Genomic DNA, 20,680 nt, shown 5'->3' with positions numbered 1-20,680 from the left:
CGAATTCAAAAAGAAACAAAAATTCCTTGCTGTTGGGTTTTTCTCAGCGGTTCATCCCAATTACTGAGTTTTAAAACAGGAGCTGGAGAGAGACGGTGGGGCAGTGCTACAAAGTTGGAAAAGAAGCTTACAGGATGAAAAGCTCAATCCTGAGATTAGAACCAGAGAATGAGCTTAAGTTCTCAAAACAGAGGAAGCAGCTGCTCTTCAGTGGGACAGAGAGGTCTGTCACCCAAATCCCATTATCACAGCAGCCAATGAGCAGAAGACCAATCTACCTGCAGAGCTTCACATACAGAGCACAGAGCACACCCTAGCTTTCATGGCCACAGCAGGCATCTTTTTTAAAATACCTGCATCAGATGCAATGGGAAAGGACATGACATCTTCAGAACCATGCTGATTTGTGGTACACTTACACATTTAAAGGGACAGTTCACCCAAATACTAAAGTCCTGTCATTATTTACTCACCCTCATGTTGTTCCAAACCTGAATGACTTCTGTTCTTCAAATTTGTCCATGCAATGAGAGACAAAAACATTGTCTATAATACTGTCAGATTCGGTCTAAATATAAAATGTGGCATATAAAATAAGACATTTTGAAAATTGTTGGTGACCAAAAGAGTTTTGGTTCCCATTGACTACCATCGTAATTAGTGTCTATATAAAAATGGCATTTGACAATGACAGCATTTTGACCTGAGGGTGACAGAATTTAAATTTTGGAGTGAACTATCCTTTTAAAATCAAATTAGGGTTTCCTTTGATACCGTAACATTCAACCAGGAAAACATAAGGTTAAATTGCAAAATGAGTTTATTTTAAAAAGTGACAGGTAACAACATATCACAAAAAGCTATTGAATGACATGAGGACATCCTCTTATGCTTCTGGAACTGTATTGTATTTAAAACTAACGAAAAAAAAAAAGGTTCTAGTACAAATACTGATGTTTTATATAAAAGTAGTCCAGGACCATTGCTACGTAATAATGCAGCCTCCCTTCTCCTTGAATGGGTTCTTGTCTTCTGGGACGCCTCTGATCAGGGGGTCTTCAGCAGACTTCCCCTCAACAAACGCAATGATCTCTGGGGCTGTTGTTGATACCTTAGAAGAAGAATCATCAGGAAAATGGTTTAGTGATGTTTATTTCATTGACTGCCACAATCTCCCTCAGAATGGAAAACAAGTTAGTAACCCTTCAGAGGATGTAGAAGCAATTGCTGCAAAAAATGATGGAGACCTTAAAGGGACAGTTCATCCAAAAATGAAAATTCTGTCATCATTTAATCACTCTGAAAACTGTGGGATTCTCCGGAACATAAAAGAAGATATTTTAAAGAATGTTGGTCGCCATACAGTTTCGGTATTGACAGAAATTTTGCAATGGAAGTCAATAGAAACCAAAACTGTTTGTTTACCACCATTCTTTAAAGTATCTTTTTATAAGTCACAAGGGTGAGTAAATGATGACTGAATTTTCATTATTAGGTGCACTGTGCCTTTAATGGTTTGAGTTCCTACCGCGATTCGGGGAGTGTTCACTTCCAGCTTCAGCTGCTCCAGCTCCATCTTCAGGATTTCTTTATCTGACATGTCCCGAGCCATCCTGCCTATACAGAGGAAATACATGAAAGATATCAGTGAAATTAAGCTCAATATTCAACATAAAGTCTATGCGTGTACACTGCACAAAGTGATCCATTGTTTCTTTAACAAGACTTTCCACCCATAACATTTTAAAGGATTTAATCGATAAAAATTAAATGATGAATTAATGTATTTACGTTGATTCAGTTATTACATATTTTTGATGACTAAAATCAGTTTATTTAGATGATATTTTGAGTGTACTGTTAAAAGCACTATATTAAAAATGCACTTAGTGATTATAACATAAGAAAATGCTTATAAAAAAAAACTAATGTTTAAAATCAACGTTTAGAAAGTCACTATCAAAAAGCTGTGCATTTATAGAAATGTTAAATGTGATTATTTGAGCATGTTTTACAAGAAAATACTATTTCAGTTTTTCTACTTCATAATTTCACATTTAATTCAGTGTTACATGCCATTTCTTTGTAATTACTTGTGAAATTAACCAGCAATGTTTGAGTGAAAATTGCTACTTCATTAAATGCTTTTCACGGTTGCATGAAAAAAAAATTCCTGGTGGTTTCAGCAAAAAAAAAAAAAAAAAAAAAAAAATTTTTTGTTGACCATCAAGTAAATTCAACACAAACATAAACAACAACAAATCCTCATTTACCTGTTGAATGGGACTCGCAGCAGCCAGAGAAATGTCCTGATGACTTCTAGGAGATCATCAGCGTGGAGGTTCTGTGAACAGACTGAGCTCTGATCTCCGAGTCTTCTCCTCTATTTCTGTTATCTGGACCCCTCCTTCTCCTTGCTCTTTCACAGGTGTAGGGGTAGATCCTGGGGGGATTGTGCTCTGATGTCATCAATCTCCCCTGATCTCATTAGGACGTCCGCGAGGAGTCACCTCTAAACAACATTGAAATACTGAAGGAAAGGGCAGCGGGACAATGAAGAGAGCTGCCATTCTCCCTGAAACTGTGCATTGATTTGCAGCAATGATGAATGCATGTAAACTTCAGCCTAGAAAGAGCTCAGAGTGGTTCATATAACAGCAGGCTAGAAGCAAAGCATTGGTTGAACATAATCGGACAGCAGAAGCAGTAGATATTCATTTCCTAGTGGACATGTCATACTGTGATATTAATCTGGAATCAGTTTAATATCTCCAGGTTTGTTTATACAGCACATTGTCTCATCATGTTTCATCAAACATAACTCTGTTACAGTTTTGTTGTTGTTGTTGTCTCAAAGCTCTTAGTACTAAGATCACAGCAGATCATCAGAAGTGCACTTTTTCAAACATTTCATTCATCATGTTTTCAATTTTCAATACACAATTTATCATTTTCACTACACAAAATAAATGTTTCATCTAAATGTTTCATTCACAATAACAGCAATTCATTATTTTTACACTAAAAGTGATTTATCTTAGATGATAACCATTATGTTGTGAGTGCATGTGTGTCTGGTTAAAGCAAACCCTATGTCCTTTTGGGAGACAGGACATTTATTTATTTATTTATTTATTTATTGGTTCGATTAGGAAAACCATAATAAGAGTAGGTTTAGGGTTAGTTCTGGAAGAATAGGCAAGAAACATGTTGAATTAAACATGCAATGCAATGTTGAAACAGAAAGAATGAAATAGTATTTTTTGTAAAACTTACTCCAATAATATTTTTATTTAACACTTTAAAAAAAATAAACAATGTATTGAAACTGTAATGGATGACATGCTATCTAGTTAATAATGTTTACAATCAGTGATGAAGTAAAATATGGGGGTTTGGGTCTCTTAGGTCCTAAACTGAACATGCAAACTGAACTCAATCATCAGATTTCCTCAGGTAGGTTTGGCTGTCGTCCACTGGCATCATCGCACAATAAACTGCTCAGAGCAGGATTACTCCTGCCACGATCTGCTTAATAACTGTAATGCTCTATTACATTCCCCATGTTGGAAAAACAAAACTATTATCTGATGATTAAGAGTGTTTCAAGTCCAATGAATCATGGACTTCATTTATAGCTGCTATGTGTTTCCACTCATACGTCTGTGCTCTTCTGAGTGTGTGTTGAACTCTGGGTAAGCCCTGGTCTCACCTGTAAGCCGGTTTCTCTTGATCTGGGTCAGGACCCCTTTGTACGTGATTAGCAACCTTTATTTATGATGAGTGACTTTATGGAGTCTTTATGATTTCAGAACTTCTAAAAGTACATTCATTCGAATTTTTTTCTGGGAAAAAAAATTATTACTATGATACATTTTTACTATGCTTTACAGAAGTCACCACTAAAAATTAAAAAAATAAATAAATAAATAAAATAAAATAAAATAAAAAACTTTTTATATTTCGAACCACAATCATTAGATGGCATTCAAAGACTATTTAAGACAATAACCAAAAAAAAAAAATTATTGTCGTTTTAAATAAAGCTTGAAACAATGTTCACTTAAACACTGCTACTAAATATCACCAAAAAATAACTTACAACTAACAGTGAATTATACATGCAAATTTACTCTTATAATGTTTGCTTGATTTACAACTTCACCCTCACTTCTCACCAGGGTCATGATGCCCATACATCTGACTCACTGTTATACAAACATATCAACTATAGACTAAAGCCTTGTTTTGGTTCAGACTTTATTATTACTAAAAGAAATTATGGAGTATTATGCATTAAATTATATTTTTGTCCGTGTATTAAGAGTTAATCAGTTATTAATTACATATAATATGAGTGATTACGTCATAAAGAAAATGTAAAGTCACTATAAAAGTCATTTTAATTTATGATATATGTTGTTGCATTTGTATCTTTTAAACACTAGATGGCACTAAAAGCATTTCCACTTATCTCAATGTGCCAGTGAGTAATAAAAAATATATAATAATAATAATAATAATAATAATAATAATAATAATAATAATAATAATAATAATAATGCATTTAAAAAGTTTGTAGTAAAACTATTGTCGTTTGTATTATTAATCCAAGGTTAACTAATCGTTGCATTTATTTATTCTTTTTTTTTTTTTGATGCAATGAAAAAGCAGTTGTTTTTAAATGTTTTTAGAGATATAATTTGATGTAACTTTTAAAAGCGGTCATCGAGGGCAAGGTGGATCACAATCACAGTAGTATGACTAAATTTTGTCTTTTTATTGTTTTAATTTTAAGTTGTTTTATATTTATTTCTGCTTCAATAAAAAAAAATAATAATTTAAATAATTAATTAATTGAATGCAGCCTAATGGGGAACTCGGATCTGATTGTTCCACATGAAGAGAATTATCAAAGTCTCTTTAAGGTGTAATGTACAGTCTTTAGTATCAAGTAGCAAGGGTTAACATTTGCTAACAAGTTTCCTGTGTTCATGAAAGGACAGTAGAGTCATTTCCGCAAATCGGTTCTTTTGAACAGTCCGTTTCAAGGAACCGATTCAGATAATTGAATCATGATACTTACGTCACGATGTACGTATGTCCACGTTGCAGTGTGATGATGAAAGAAAAATGTGCCTTTGAAATCTTCCAAAGATACATTTTTACTTTGCCAAGTGTTATTGGAACCATATTATCCTGACACTGTACTTATTCAGTTATATTGAAGCGTTAGATACAATATTTTGTATCAAAATATTACTTTTTGGCTTTATTAAATGTTTCAAAGCGGCAAATTTCACATTAATGCAAGTTTACTAACAAATAAAACGCAAATGTATGGTTTTGTTGACTGAAATATAGATACATTAGAATCTTTGAATTAAAAAAAAATGTATTTAAGCATTTTTAAATATGTTTATATTTATATTATTTCCCCCTTTCTATGTTTTTCTGTTTATTTTATTATTATTATTATTTATTTATTTATTTTTTTGCATGCGTTGTACTATGTTAAACATCTGCATTCCGAAAGAAAATGAAAACAAAAAATTGACACCTAAGTGTAATTTGTATTTAAACTGTACTCATTTTCATTGGCATCTACGACTGCAGTTCGAAGACGAATTGCTCTACTGATTTGTTCAAAAGATTCGATTCAGAACAGCGATTCATTCACGATCCCTAGGAAGGAGATGATACTAACTTCCGCCATCCTGAGCCATGGCTGCTGCAACTCGTAAAAAAGCGCTGAGATTTTTCTCTCAGTTCGGAGCTTTTATCCTGACTCGGTTCGGCTTCTGGAACTGCTTCTGCATGTTGATGCTGTTCGCGGAGCGAGCGGATGTGAAACGGTACGTGAACCCCAACCAAATGCGTGCAGGAGCACAGTATAAACACATGGGACATGCACAATAGAACATCCGTAATGAAATGCATGTTTCTGATCTTTTTAGGAAGCCAGACATCCAGGTGCCTTACCTGTATTTAGATTTAGGAGCTGCAGTGTTGTGTGCCAGCTTCATGTCGTTTGGGGTGAAGAGAAGATGGTTTGCTCTGGCCGCTGCCATTCATCTGGCCCTCAGCACATACGTGTCCTATGTGGGTGGACAGGTCCATTATGCAGACTGGCTGAAGGTAAAAACATTCAGTGTGGCTTCATCTGAACATAAGGAATCATTTTTGTATAACTTGTATTGTTGAAGTGTTATATCGGTGTTATTGTGGCGCCAAACAACTGCAGAAGTAGTTTCTATGCTTAGTATTCTTTGTATTGGCTTTTAAATGATTGCAGGAAAAAAACAATTTTAAAACTTTTATCAATTTTAAAGCTTAAATCCATCACAAAAGTTGTAAAACAAATCTAAACATAGTCTATAATTGACCTATACCGAGAAAGCATGACTTTAAAGTGGTCATACTGCTTTTATTAATGTGATGTAGAACCAGTGGGCGGGGCTAAACAGAAAGGGTTGGGTTTTCTTCTGCGGAGGCGGGGTTTAGCCACACTATTACACCATAAGTGGTTTTGGCAGATTGGCTACAATATGTTTTTAGACTAATGAGACAGTTTTGAGTTCTGAACAGATGTTTTTATAGTATGATGACCGCTTACATGTCAAAAGGTCAAGGCGGTTGTGTTTTCTCAGTTTATGACTGCTTTAATTTCTCCGAAAATCTTTCAATCTGTATTTAAATACAAAGTTTGAGTTAGAATAGCTTGCACGAGTACGACCGTTTACGCGATTTATATTGTAGAATAAAACTTGTTCACCACAGACCTTATATTTTAATAATGAAAACATTTTTTTTTTTTAACCCATTGATTTCAAGAAGCTGAACCAGAATCACTAAAATGCTTGTGACCAGGTTTTGGCCTTTAAAAAAAAAACACATAGTCCGACCTCAAATCACTCATACCATTGATTAATGTGTTGTTGTTTCTAACATGGAAATTAACCTTCGAATTTGAACAAATTACACATTTAGTTGTTGGTTTTCCTTTTCACTGTGTCTCTGACTGCTCACGCAAATCCATTTTTCATATCACGTCCACCCAAGGGATTAGCCATCTGCAATATATTGTTATATAACTGCAGTAATATCTCTCTTTGATCATAATACAGAGGTCAAAGGAAGCTTTGAATGTCAGTCATCCATTGCTTGTAATTCGATTCTGTTTCGAGGAAGTGTAAACCGAGACCAGCCACAGCGTTCATCTTCTGTGTACTGTATGTATTCATAACCGCCGCAGGTGAGGATGTACTCCAGAGCCATGGCCATCATTGGAGGCTTTCTGGTGCTGGCCAGTGGAGCAGGAGAGGTTTACAGACAGAAACCTCGCACACGCTCGCTGCAGTCCACCGGACAGGTCTTCCTGGGGATTTACTTGATCTGTATGGTGAGTTCATCACTGCTAGTCTCACAGAAACAGATCAGACCGTGCGGTCGTCTCATCCCCACAGTTATGGAAAACCTAGGAATATTAGGGAATTATAATATGGTGGTATGCAGGCCTGGAAAAGCCCTAGAAATAAAAATGTTGTAATATAGTATTTAAAAGGGTAACTTTTATATGTATGCAATTAACTAAGAATATATAACACTTCAATTAATCACTACTTTAATGGACAGTAAAATAAGCATAAGTAATTCAATTAAAAACTAATTTAAACCTTTACTAATAAACTTTTGTAATTTTTAAGCCTTAATAGCTACAGGCTGATATATGAAATAACATTTTCCAATTTTGATTTAATTTTTTACACAAAGGATATATATTTATATAGCATATTTTTTGCTCACTTTGGGCCTCTGAATGTTGTTTTTATCTCCATATTCTCACTTCAGCGTACTATACGAATCATAAAACCCTGATGTATCAAATATGACAAAACAAAACACATATGCAAACATATATATATATATATATATATATATATATATATATACAGTACAGACCAAAAGTTTGGAAACATTACTATTTTTTATGTTTTTGAAAGAAGTTTCTTCTGCTCATCAAGCCTGCATTAATTTGATCAAAAATACTGAAAAAAACTGTAATATTGTGAAATATTATTACAACTTAAAATAATAGTTTTCTATTTGAAAATACTTTTAAAAAATAATTTATTCCTGTGATGCAAAGCTGAATTTTCAGCATCATTACTCCAGCCTTCAGTGTTACATGTAACTAATTATTCTAATATTCTGATTTATTATGTGTGTTGGAAACAGTTCTTCTGTCTAATATATTTGATAAATAAAAAGTTAAAAACAACTGCATTTATTCAAAAAAAAAAAAAAAAAAAGAAACAATCTAATAGTATATATTCTAATAATATATTTTCTTTCCTATCACTTTTTATCAATTTATCACATCCTTGCTGAATATAAGTATTGATTTTATTTAAAATAAAATAAAAATTACTGACCCCAAATTACTGACCAGTAGTGTATATTATTACAAAATGTTTTTTTTTTATTCATCAAAGTATCCTTAAAAAGTATCACATTTTCTGAAAAAATATTAAGCAGCAGAACTGTTTCCAACTTTGATAATAAATCATCACATTAGAATAATTTCTAAAGGATCATGTGATAATGATCCTAAAAATTCAGCTTTGCATCACAGAAATAAATGATCATTTAAAGTATAATAAATGTAAAAACAATTATTTTTAATTGTAATAATATTTTACAATATTGTAATTTTTTTTTCTGTATTTTTGATCAAATAAATGCAGGCTTGATGAACAGAAGAATCTTCTTTCAAAAACATACAAAATAGTAATATTTCCAAACTTTTGGTCTGTACTGTATATATATATAAAAAGTGGCCCGAACTGAGCAAAAAATATGCAATTTGGTGCAGATGCTGTATATATAGATGCATGGCCAAAACGCAAAACTGCTTACATTAAAAACTATTTAAACTTCACTTGTCACTCTTTATCTCTTAATAATTTCTAAGAGGACATTTAATGCATAGTTTTCTGAGCAAAACATAATTGCAATGCAATAAAATGACACATAAACATTACATAACATGCAGATTGTGTGCAACAGTTTTCTCTGCAAAAATAAGAAATGTCCATATGATACTGTAGACTTTATATGCCATCTCCCCTCCAGGTTTACTCGCTACAGCACAGTAAGGAAGACCGGCTGGCCTACCTGGACCACATTCCTGGTGGTGAGATCACGGTCCAGCTCCTGGTGCTTGTGTTCGGGGTGCTAGCGCTCTCTTACCTCTCGGGCTACTACGTGCGACTGGCATCCCAGATCCTAGCCGTTCTGTTACCTTTAGTTGTGCTGTTCATTGACGGTAACATCGGTTATTGGCACCGCACCTGCCGCGTGGAGTTCTGGAACCAGATCAAGCTCATCGGGCAGAACGTCGGCATCTTCGGAGCCGTGCTTATTCTAGCCACAGACAGCTAAAGATACAGGGATATGACAACAGCTCTGTACGGACAAGCATGTGTCTCATGGGAACCTTTGCTGAAGATAAAGAGAATAATGTTCTGAAACTGACAGAGGTGAAGGTATCGAGGATACAGTTCCCAGCGTGCTCTGGAGTCTTCAAAAGACTGTTTACATTACGTTTGTTTCCTTTTTTAATGCATAATTTAAAGATTAAGAATGACTAGGAGTCCTAAATGTTAAATTAAAGTTGAATGGTGAATTAAGGGTAGTTTAGAAACACATTTTCGTCAGTTTTGATGTTCTTAAACTATATAGTAATGTGGGATTTTTTTCCCCCCATGTTACCGACATTTAAAATGCGATTGCAGTTTTTGCTGCTTGTATTTAGTTTGCATTCCTTATACGCCTTCTATAAGAGCATCACAATTAAAAATGTTTTGTAAGGAACCTACAAAATCTTTTGATTATTGCATGACATTTTTAGACGTATGGATGGATGTACAGAGAGATGCATGCATGGATGGACATATGGACGGATAGAGTAAATAGATTTTGATTAAATATCACTCCAAGTGTACTTATGCAATAGTTTAAAATGTTAGTTCTCTGAATGATTTGCAAATAAATTGGTCAACGAGAAAATGATGGTTCAGAACATCAAAGAACACAATACTGCATTATTTACTAAGATCCACTTATGTATATTTAAAGTAAAACAGAAATTACAGGCCGTCCCCGAAGGTCAGGTCGGTGCTCCAGGTATTGAGTTGCAAAAAGTAAACAAAGCTACTCTGTGGCTTTTCATGCATCATTTATCTTGAGGTCACTGCCCAACACTGGAGTACTGACAACTCTAATTCACTTTAGCAGGTTTTCTACAATTAGCAAGATCAAGGGATGTTCACAAACAAGTCATGCAACATTTTTCAGAGCAAGGAAAATATCCATATTGATTATGTAAGTTAGAGTGCTGCAGTGAGGCCGCATCATTGTAGGCCAACATGGTTACCTCATCAAAAAAATCCAATGGGATTTTTCCACTGGCTTTTGATTATTGCAAAAAATAAACTGTTTTACAAACAAAATGTTTCATGCTCTTTTTGTTTTGCATGATAATCTTCAAAATGAACACAACTTTCATTCATTTTGAAGCCTAAATACAATCAGCAGAAAGCTAGACCTGGATATGAACAAACTACATCACAGTCACATGACGTCAACATCCCAGCATTGAGCTTCGGACACATTTTTCAGTCTGTATTAAAAAACAAAAACAAATGGGAATTCTGTAAAAGTCACACTAATAAAACAAGTCTGTAAAAGTGACTACATTTAGACAGATTTAAACACTTACCAACCACCTTTTTTAAGTGAGGAGGGGCTATTTCTGCTGTATAATAAAATGTTAAAATATCTTGAGCTTGTGTTCATCACAGACTAACTATTTCAGGCATTTAACCAACATACAAAAAAAATAAAAATTCAGGACAAATGAGCCAAAAGTGCTGAAATGCTTGTTTTTAGGTTTTTTCCTGTAAAAATGCATCATCCCTACAACACTCTTATATTTTGATGAGTAATGTCCATTCAAAATAAGACTAGGAACATGTATTGGGAAAGTAAATAGGTTTTGATTTCATGTTGAAGTGAGTACTACGTGCACAAAAATGAAGAGCTGTTGTGTAAAATAAGATAAGTTTGTATAGCTATCAGCTGCTGGGTTTCTTCATTTGCGAGACTCCCAAGGCATAGGATCGTTTCCTTGTTTTTCCAGGTTCATTTGTTGATTCTTGCGCTTGCGTTCTGCCATAACCAAGGCGGCCACCACAGTGACCATCACCGTTGCGGTAATGACCAGGACAGTGGCCGTTTCTGCGATACACAGCTGACTGTGCATCAAACCCAGAGATGCTCCAGCCAGTAAGAGCGGAGAATGGCACGTGATATTCATGTAATCGTCCACGTGGAGATGCCTGACATGGAGTATCTTAGTGAAGACGCGATGAAGCTCACAGTCGCACGTCCAAGGGTTCTCCGACATCTGCAGATGCGTGCTGGGCGTCTGGAGGTTCAAGAAGGTCTTGAACTTCAGGCTCCTCAGCTGGTTGGCTTCTAAGTTCAGAATGGTCAGGGTTTGTAAGGGGGCCAGAGCGTCCGTTTCAATCTTGGAGATATTGTTGTGGTTCAAGAGAAGAACTCCAAGACTCTGTTGCATGGTGAGCAAGCCGCCTTGGAGGACTGTCATCTGATTCCATGCAAGGTTAAGGTGCCTTAGCATGGTAAGTCCACGAAATGCCCCGACTTCGATAACCTGAATGTGGTTGTGACTGAGATCTAACCTCTCCAGGCTTTCTAGGTCCTCCAAAGAGTGAGACTCGAGGCGTTCCAGGGCATTGTGGGAAAGCTTGAGATCTTTAAGAGCGGTTAACCCTTGACAGAAATCTGGAGGAAGGACACGGAGCTCGTTGTAAGCCAGGTCCAACTTTTCCAGGAAGGTGAGAGAGGAAAGAGCCTGGAACGCAAACAAGGCACGTTCAGCTAATGATCCTGTAAAGCTGCAATTTAAAGACCAAAGAGGGAAGTAGGAGGATACATTTTGAATAGATAACTCACTTATCAAATAGTCAACTCATCAAAAAGTTATTTGCGCTAAGAAAATAAAAATGGTTCTTTTCATAGCCATTGACTTGAAAGGATCTTTGAGGAACCCAAAATTTTTATTCTATGGTATTCTTGTCAAAACCCCATACTGGAACCTTTATTTTTAAGAGTGTAGAAGAGGCATTTTGGGTTCCCCTTAACCTTTCAGTAATCTAAAGCACCATTTTCCACTATAAAAAAAACTTTTGTGCAATGGAAATATTCCATGGATGATAATGCTTGTTTCTAGAGTCATTAAGGCCAACATTGAACCTTAAAGGTGGAAAAATAAATTCACAAAACTAAACGCACCTTAGAATGCACCACCTGCATGTTGCTTTGTGAAAGCAGGAGGACCCGGAGAACCCATATCCCAGTAAAGGAGGTACTCCTCAACTCCGACAACTTATTCCCGCTGAGGTCCAGGAGCCATGTTCCATGTGGAATACTGTGGGGAATGTGAGTGAACCCTCGGGATCGACAGTCCACCAGCTCAGACGCGTCGTAACAAGAACACTGATGAGGGCAGAGCTTCGAGCTCCCAACGATGAGGAAAGTGAAGAGTAATAATATGATGCAGAGCATCTTCACTAGCTCAAAGAGTCTCCATTCAAAATAAATGGTCGTAGATGTTCTAGATTAACCTGCAAACTGTTCTTGTTCGTCCCAGTGCAGAACCATCAAGTTGAGCTGAGAAGAAGAAGAGTTAACTGGTATATTTGGTGCATTTATGATGCATTTTTGAAACAGCTTGCAGTCTGAGATCTATAAGGATTTGTGGCTTGGCATGAGAAGCCAAATTATATAAAGAGCTCCAATCCTTTAATCGGTTTATAATTTCAGAGTTTTTTGCTTTTATGTTGGTCAACTTTCTTCCTGAACAGATGTGCATAGATCAAATTTCTGTGAAGGCATTAATTAGTGCTTATAGCAATATAGAAATAACAGCTCTAATTGTACTTACCACAAGTCGGTCTTGACGAATATTAATTCGCTGGTTGAGCAGAAACACGCCTCAGTCATATTTCCTCAACAAATCCCATCAGATTTCTACCTTAAATGAATAAACTGAATAATACTACACTACACCTGCAGCCTTGGTTCTTGCTTCAGCATTTAAAAAGAAAACCAGGATGGAGAGCATCTCTCATCCAGCCCTGCTTTCAAGTCTCTATGACACTGACTTGATTTATCGTCAAAGCACACTGCAGCACTCACGAAACAAGAGTACTTGGTACATACTGAATATTTCATTGAACGGTCCATCAGTTTAGAAGCAGGACATATAGTCTTACACTTAAGCATACGCGCTCCTCTAAAGATCTCAACAGAAACCTCAAGGAACATCCAACACCATCTTTGACATGTACTACATTGTGGTATTTTTAAGATGGAAACCGGTTCCAGTGTTCCTTAATTATTCAAGACCTCTTCACACTGCCATAATAGGGTCAAGGAAAGTCAAAACCCTTCATAGCAGTGGTACATAATTCATTGAAACGGTGTAATTAACTCAAAGGCTATCAGCAGTCTGTAGCTGAAGATATTTAAGATATGTGACCACCAAACCTTATTCTAATTACACAGGCATCTAGAATTACATTTCTTTTCCGATTTCTAAAATGACTCCAGGAAGAACGATAGCACTAGAGAATAAGTGCTTGCTTTTGGCAAAAGCAGTACGCCAGATTGTAATCTACATTGTCTACTATATAAAAATAATTAAAAATATTACGGGAAACTAAACTACAGTGTTTTTCCAGGTTTTATGAAGGTTAATTTAAGACTTTTTAAAACCAATATTTTTAAATGTCTGAGGAGCACACAATTTATATTAGTAATGCTTTGAAAACACAACCTCCAAAAGATTTTTAAATTCACATATACATACATATATAAAGATATAAAGACATGATCTCTTAAGTAAATATATATTGATTTAAGGATGTTTACTGAAGAAGCATTTTTTCTTTGCAAAGCATGCAACATGTAAAGCAGCTGAGTCCTTAGCCATCTTCAAGAATCGTCTTAAAACACATCTCTTCCATCTTTATTTGACCATCTAACTTTAACACGCACTATTCTAATTCTATTCTTTAAAAAACCTTTCTAATCTTTTTGTATTCTATTTTCTTTTCATTTATTATGCAATTGTATATGTATGTGTGTGTGTGTGTGTGTGTGTGTGTAAAGACCTCTAACTAGCTTGCTTTATTTTTTTATTCTATCCGTTTTCTTTTTATTTATTATATTAGTTAAAATCCCATGCTACGTGTACTGTGTTAACCTAACTGAGACTTGTTATAGCACTTATATATCATTGCTCTTTTTGTTGTTTTTGATTGCTTCCACTGTCTTCATCTGTAAGTCGCTTTGGATAAAAGCGTCTGCTAAATGAATAAATTTAAATGTAAAGCCATGACTTTAATTTAAGACCTTTGAAAGAGCAAATGTGCTCATGATGGCATGTTTAACTTGGCAAATGTTACTTTTGGTTTACTTTTGTAACAGCCGCATATCTGTTGTTAATCTAAGGAGCTCCTCATAGGAAGTTTAACTAATGTGGTTTTCGCAAAACAAATCAAACATTATTTGATTAGAAACAATAAAACAGTGTTTTAGTATTTACACCAAACCTCTTTTCCTTTTTTTTTTTTTTTTTTTTTTACCCCTTTTGAAAGCATGCGGTGTTCAGAGTTTTTGAAAAAGCAATTGAAAGTGCAGCATTACAGTCAGAATTGTTACTTTTATTTTAGAAAATGTCCTTTGTAACGTGTGGCATCTGAAGTCACATTTTGTTTAAAATACAGAACAGACAGACAATTGTAGAACACAAACAGCCAAAAGAAAGAGGAAAAAAAAAAGCATAAAAAGTAAAAGCTAACAAGCTTTTCTGACTGGTTTGTTTTTTTTCTTTTTTTGACAAAATGGAATAATAGTCGAAGGAAGAGAGAAGAAAATACGAAAAGCTAATTCAGATGAATCAGGAGGAGGGAGAAGGGGGCAGAGAGGGGGTAAGACACTGTAATTTAGTCAAAGAAACTATGGTTGGTGTTTTAAATTATCTTTATAAAGTCTAATTTAGAATGAACTCTTTTCACTCTCACGTTTTTTTTCTTAAAACTTTTTTTTTTTCTTTTGTTGATCTTCCAGACCCTTGGCCCTTGGTGCATCCTCCCTCGGACTTCGAGGGGGAGAAGAGAGCTGGTTTCGACCAGCTGTTAGGCCCTTGATGCCCGTGGTGCCCTCCCCGGATGAGCCATACCCCCTCGACTCAGGAGGATAAAGACGAGTCCTTCTGTGTTTGCTGTGCTTGTGTACGCTGCATCGACTTCTGGCTTTCCACATCTTTAAAATGTTTCTCAACCTGACAAGAGAGAGACAAGCAAGTCATAGTAAGTGAGAGCTGAATACAAGGAATCACCATCAGGCCCTTATCCATCGATTCACTGTACAAACAGCCTATACAGAGACAAATTCATTAAACTGACATGCTTTCAAATGCAAAACAGCATAAATGTGTTTACAGACACTTGGAAGACTAGGGAAAAATATATACATAAATTATTTTCCTGACAGATTTATTCAAACAGAGATTAAATATGAATCCTCCGACAGGTTAAGTCAGATATAAAAGGAATACAATGCATAAATCAATATACAGTAGTGCTGCAACAAACAATTATTTAGATTATCGATTAATGTTATTGCATGATTAATCATCTAACCATTGATTAATCCGTAGGCTTTGATCAAACAATTATAACTAATCTAAAATTGCAATTATACCATTTTTTTTTTAAATACAAATAAATAGTTGTATACAAAATGAGATGACACAGGCAGAGAGAGCGAGACTAATTTCACCATGTAATTATCCTTATGAAGAAGTACCTGATTCATCATTCTGCCCAAGATCTCCTTTTAAAACTATATAGACATTGAACAAAATAAACACAAGTGATAAGACATTTTACGGATGTCTCTCTTAATACACAGTCAGCAGATTATTTTGCAAAAGGTAATAAAGACTACAATGTGTAATTTTCCCAATTCATGCCTGCCTGACAAGTAAATAACTGAACGCAGAATATTAATGACATTTTAATGACCTCAACGTGACTCACAGTAGCCACTTGAGCTCCTGTATATCACAGGAGCCATGTAGAAATATAAACGAGCGATGCATGGTTCTGCTGCAAGTTACAAGTTAGTGGAAATACAGCCATGGGCCAGTTACATAAATCAGATGTTAATAGTCAGATTTAATATATAGTTTTAATATTGGCCATTGACCTATGGATGCCACTGGAGGAGGAGCAACATCTGCTGAAATGAAAACTATATAAACTATGATACTGCGTGATACTCACAATTTTGCGTATATGACTTAGAGCACTTCCCTCTTTGCCTTTGCAGTTCTCCACCTGGTATGGTGGCGAGATTACGACGTCATCCATAACAATGATGTTCTTCTCCTGCCATTTACAGTCTTTGATGCTGGAACACAAAGAGATCAAACAAACACCGGCTGTGAGCAACAACATCAAACATGATCAAACACATTTTACGCTTCAATGTTCAGGCTTGATTTCTCAGTAACCGAGTGCGTTTATTGAAACCTTGTGCTTTAATTCAATCATCATGGCGGACCACTTTGTTGAATGTAGACAGGGCTTGAATTTTGCTGCGGGATTGCACATAATTATACTGATTCCCACAGTTCAGATTCCTGCGTGACAGATGCCATCATGTATTACTTCATCGTAACTACAGAATGAAGTTGTGTCGAGTCTTATTTTGCGTTTATGGCCAAATACAAATATACTAAACATTGTCTGTATATAGGCTATTAAGTGAATGCAACCAGTTGAGAAACAAATCTTGTGTTAGGTCTGTGCATGAGGTCTTAAAGAGACAGCACCCTAAATAACCAGACCTGCTGCTGTCTGTCATTAATGTTTATTTATGCATCAAAGATTAACCAGTGTTATTTTACACAGATTATTTTGGCATTTCTGTTCCTGAGAATTACTGATATAACTACCTGAACAACTTAAAGCGGAGTTCATTTTAGTAATATCTTGTTATTGTATTGTTTGTGCAATTGCTTGTCATTTATCTATTCTTATTGTATTACTGACTATTAATTATATTCATATTCAATTCATAGTTTGACATCACGATTCTTTTATGTATCTTCCTTACACTGTAAACATGAATCAACAACATTATAAATCGTAAAAAACATTTACGTTGGGATGATTGTAGTTTGAAAATAGGTCTACAAAAAATACCCCAACACCCACTCAAATTAAAAAAAAAGTTCCCCATAAGAGCCATCTAAAGGGGGAATTCCCACAGTTTTCCAAAACAAAACTCAGGCCCTGGTGGAAGAGAACTATTTCTAGGCTACAGATCTGCCTTCATCTCACATGCTTTAAACTTCATCCAATGCATTTGGTTTCACAACGTATGTAAAGTTGGGGAAATCTTACGTTTTGTGTATAGTCTGGAATAATTGCTGGCCCTCGACAGACACCCCAGCACTGATTGCATAGGCTTGGGACAACTTGTCTTCCTTTTCTGTCCTTGCCCGACTGGCAAGCTGTGGAAAAAAACACGTCAAAACTAACCGTCAGATCTTCTCCATCTTGAACATGTGCTGGCAAATAATACATCTAGTACATGATATGTGAAGTAGAGTTGTGCCGATAGACAATAGTATCATGTATCGACGATAGCAGATGTCTCTGTCGATAGTCAAGACTATATTAAGCTCATTCTCCTATTAATGTATTAAATTATAATTATGATTTTTATTTGGCAGCCTATTATACCGCATTTCACACACACACACTTAGCGCCTGTAGTCGGTGAAGGAGTCTCCATCCACAAACAGACGTACATCGTCTGCATATATAAGGTTTGTATATCGCGATCTCACTGGCTGACGATATGACGATTTGAAAAATGACCAATTGCCCAACACTAATCTGATGTTTTTAATAATTTGTTATTGTAAGAAACATATCCATACTTAAACCCTAATGACCACTCACCTTCTCAACATGATTTAAGCATAAAATGTGAGCTTACCTTGCTAATGTTCAAGGATGCTAGAGGAGGAGGAGTCTCTGTGTGGTCGTTAATAACATCCACTTCTGAAACATAGGCTAAGTTAACCAAGATGACGTCACTGAGGTTGGGCTTACCGCTGGAGGAAGGGCATTCTGGGAGAAGGGTTAAGGAGAAACCAAACTAAGACATCAAGATGAGATCATTCCAAAAAAAAAAAAAAAAAAAAAAAAAAAAAAAAAAAAAGTAAGGCCCAGACACAAAATGAGTCAATATAGAAAATGAAACCATAATGAAACCAATATGAGTAACTGGTTGAGCAAGTCCACAAAAAATAAGACGAGGGGCAACGAATCAAACCATCAAAGGTCACACTTAACTGGGATTTCTAGATATATGAAGGTCAACCGCATGTGTGAAAACAGACTAATTCATTAAGATGCACAAGTCAACTTCAGACTCCATCTTTGTAGACACCAGAAAAGAAAAAAAAACAGCAGCTTAGCCATTCAATCCTTAAAACAAAGCATACGGTTACATATTGTCCATGGATCTCTAAAGCAACTAACATGATGAAAACATTGCTCAGAAACATGTTGCACAATCTACATGCCTTCCTTCATCTCAATGAAACTTCACTTTAAAAAAAACTGTGTTTTTTAGTATGAAAGTCCACTTTCAGGTTGTGGCTCACATGTCTTTTATAATTCAATCTTTTTTTTGGTGGTAACCCTAAAAATAATTTGACATTAAAATTTACTGGACTCAAAGTTTACATCACTATCCATACAAATATGTATATTTTTTTTTAATCATGTCAAAATGTATCAAACAGGATCATCATCACACATTAGAAGAATGTTTGTTTATCTCTCAATTAACATTAGATTGCATTGCATTATATTATGAAACCGCAAACCAAGCATTTAAATACCAACTCACCTAGATGCATTATTGGTAACAACTGATATTTATATAATTTTACATATAGTCGGTCTGTTATACTGTGATAAAGATCTCACTGATCCACATTACAAGCAGAATCAGACTTTAACTTTTTTTGTCACATAAATAATAACATCTCCACCAAATTTCATATTTTTGCTCAGTTTGAGCCTCTGCATTAAACAGGTGTTTTTCCTCCTCGCTTGTTTTCATAATATTCTCATCAAACTATCAGAGCAATAAAAGCCTGATGTATTAAACATGATACAAAACGTGCCATTTTTACATTTATAAATAGATTACAGACTTAAAGTCTTAAATTTTACATAGGCAGTACTTAAAAAAATATCAGCCAATTCATTTTTATGCAAGGAACCTTTTTACGATATGTTTTCCATTATATATTGATTAGAAATTGGCTCATCGTTTTTCCAATCACAGTATTAACAAACTCTCGTATTTTTACAGCATGAGTAAAAACTCGGGAGTCTGATATAACGTTAACTGATCTGAGAACAGTACAGCTAGATCCCTCACGTATAATGAGAAACCCAAGGTGCTGATACTACTCAGCCTGGCGTATTTTTCCTATATAACACATAATTTCCTATTTAATTCATATTTTGTAATATGTCCTGTGAGTGCTGCCATTAATAGTGCTGAAAAGACGTTAGCTTAGCGAGCATGCTAATGCTGTCTGGAGCCGAGGACATGCTAATTCAATACGCTAACTACAAACAACACTTCTCCAACCGTTTCCAAATATGAACCAACCTCAAATCAAACTTAGAACAAAAGAAACCAAGCGAAAACCAAACGGACAACACAGAAAGTAAATGAAGCAAGAATAGCCGTTGAATGAGGCCACATAAACACGCTCGAGCGGAGCCTCAGCTCACACTGCGGCCGTTTAAACGCACATAAAGGATACTCAAAGTCAACATCTTGGACGGGTAATCGAAAGCCACCACCTCTCCCTGTAAACGTTGTCCTAAACAGGTGAGGCAAGAGACATGGCTCCCGACACTGAAATACTCCCCCGGTCCCGGAGCCGCCATCTTCTCCGCCAGGGAAACCGGAGCGCGAGCTTTACGTAAACGCATGCGACGGCGTGACAGCGTGACGACGCATAGGCACGTCAGGTGACAGGAAAAGGATCAGTTTATTGTTTATTCTTTCTTTCTTTTTGTTCTGTGTTCGATAAAACACACACACACACAAAAACAAAGACACGAAATTATATATATATATTATTTCTATTTAAAATGTATTTCTCTCAAATGTAGAACAAAAAGTACAGAGCGTTATTTAACAATTAAGATAATTTGAGATAAAAAAAAATATATAAAACAGTATGGATTTTGTTTTAATGCTTGGAAGGGTTTAATTAAAGCGCATCTTGATCATGTTTTTTGACTTGTCAATAAAATTTCTAACTTGCAAAATAAATACGATTATTAATAAAACTACATTTATTAAATTAAAGTCAATCCAAAATGAGAGAGTTGGGGGTTGGGGGGGATCAATAAAAATATTCAGTATCAACTTATTTATTTACATCAGTACATTTATCATATATAGTGTGGAT

General features: G+C 35.4%; 4 protein-coding genes across 4 annotated transcripts; 1 reads left to right on the top strand and 3 right to left on the bottom strand.

Moving 5' to 3' along the window:
* Positions 1-797: 797 nt before the first annotated feature.
* On the bottom strand, positions 798-2,479 carry gngt2b (guanine nucleotide binding protein (G protein), gamma transducing activity polypeptide 2b). The gene is made up of 3 exons (XM_026223217.1): positions 2,274-2,479; positions 1,529-1,617; positions 798-1,111 (listed from the first exon to the last, which is right to left on the bottom strand). Exons 2-3 carry the CDS (start codon positions 1,610-1,612, stop codon positions 986-988), a joined length of 210 nt encoding a protein of 69 aa, XP_026079002.1. The 5' UTR covers positions 1,613-1,617; positions 2,274-2,479; the 3' UTR covers positions 798-985.
* Positions 2,480-5,673: 3,194 nt separating this feature from the next.
* On the top strand, positions 5,674-10,071 carry tmem101 (transmembrane protein 101). Its single transcript, XM_026223215.1, has 4 exons — positions 5,674-5,855; positions 5,958-6,138; positions 7,256-7,402; positions 9,136-10,071. Exons 1-4 carry the CDS (start codon positions 5,725-5,727, stop codon positions 9,442-9,444), a joined length of 768 nt encoding a protein of 255 aa, XP_026079000.1. The 5' UTR covers positions 5,674-5,724; the 3' UTR covers positions 9,445-10,071.
* Positions 10,072-10,638: 567 nt separating this feature from the next.
* Positions 10,639-14,002, bottom strand: LOC113056429 (slit homolog 2 protein). The gene is made up of 2 exons (XM_026223214.1): positions 12,382-14,002; positions 10,639-11,941 (listed from the first exon to the last, which is right to left on the bottom strand). Exons 1-2 carry the CDS (start codon positions 12,652-12,654, stop codon positions 11,156-11,158), a joined length of 1,059 nt encoding a protein of 352 aa, XP_026078999.1. The 5' UTR covers positions 12,655-14,002; the 3' UTR covers positions 10,639-11,155.
* Positions 14,003-14,795: 793 nt separating this feature from the next.
* lsm12b (LSM12 homolog b) lies at positions 14,796-20,212 on the bottom strand. Its single transcript, XM_026223213.1, has 5 exons — positions 20,024-20,212; positions 18,169-18,302; positions 17,568-17,677; positions 16,443-16,569; positions 14,796-15,436 (listed from the first exon to the last, which is right to left on the bottom strand). The coding sequence occupies exons 1-5, from the start codon at positions 20,193-20,195 to the stop codon at positions 15,344-15,346; spliced, it is 636 nt and encodes a 211-aa protein (XP_026078998.1). The 5' UTR covers positions 20,196-20,212; the 3' UTR covers positions 14,796-15,343.
* Positions 20,213-20,680: the final 468 nt, after the last annotated feature.

This window comes from Carassius auratus, chromosome 37 (genome assembly GCF_003368295.1).
Source record: "Carassius auratus strain Wakin chromosome 37, ASM336829v1, whole genome shotgun sequence".
Classification (NCBI taxonomy): domain Eukaryota; kingdom Metazoa; phylum Chordata; class Actinopteri; order Cypriniformes; family Cyprinidae; genus Carassius; species Carassius auratus.
The sequence above is the reverse complement of the archived record's forward strand: the minus strand, read 5'-3'. Positions and strand labels throughout refer to the sequence as shown.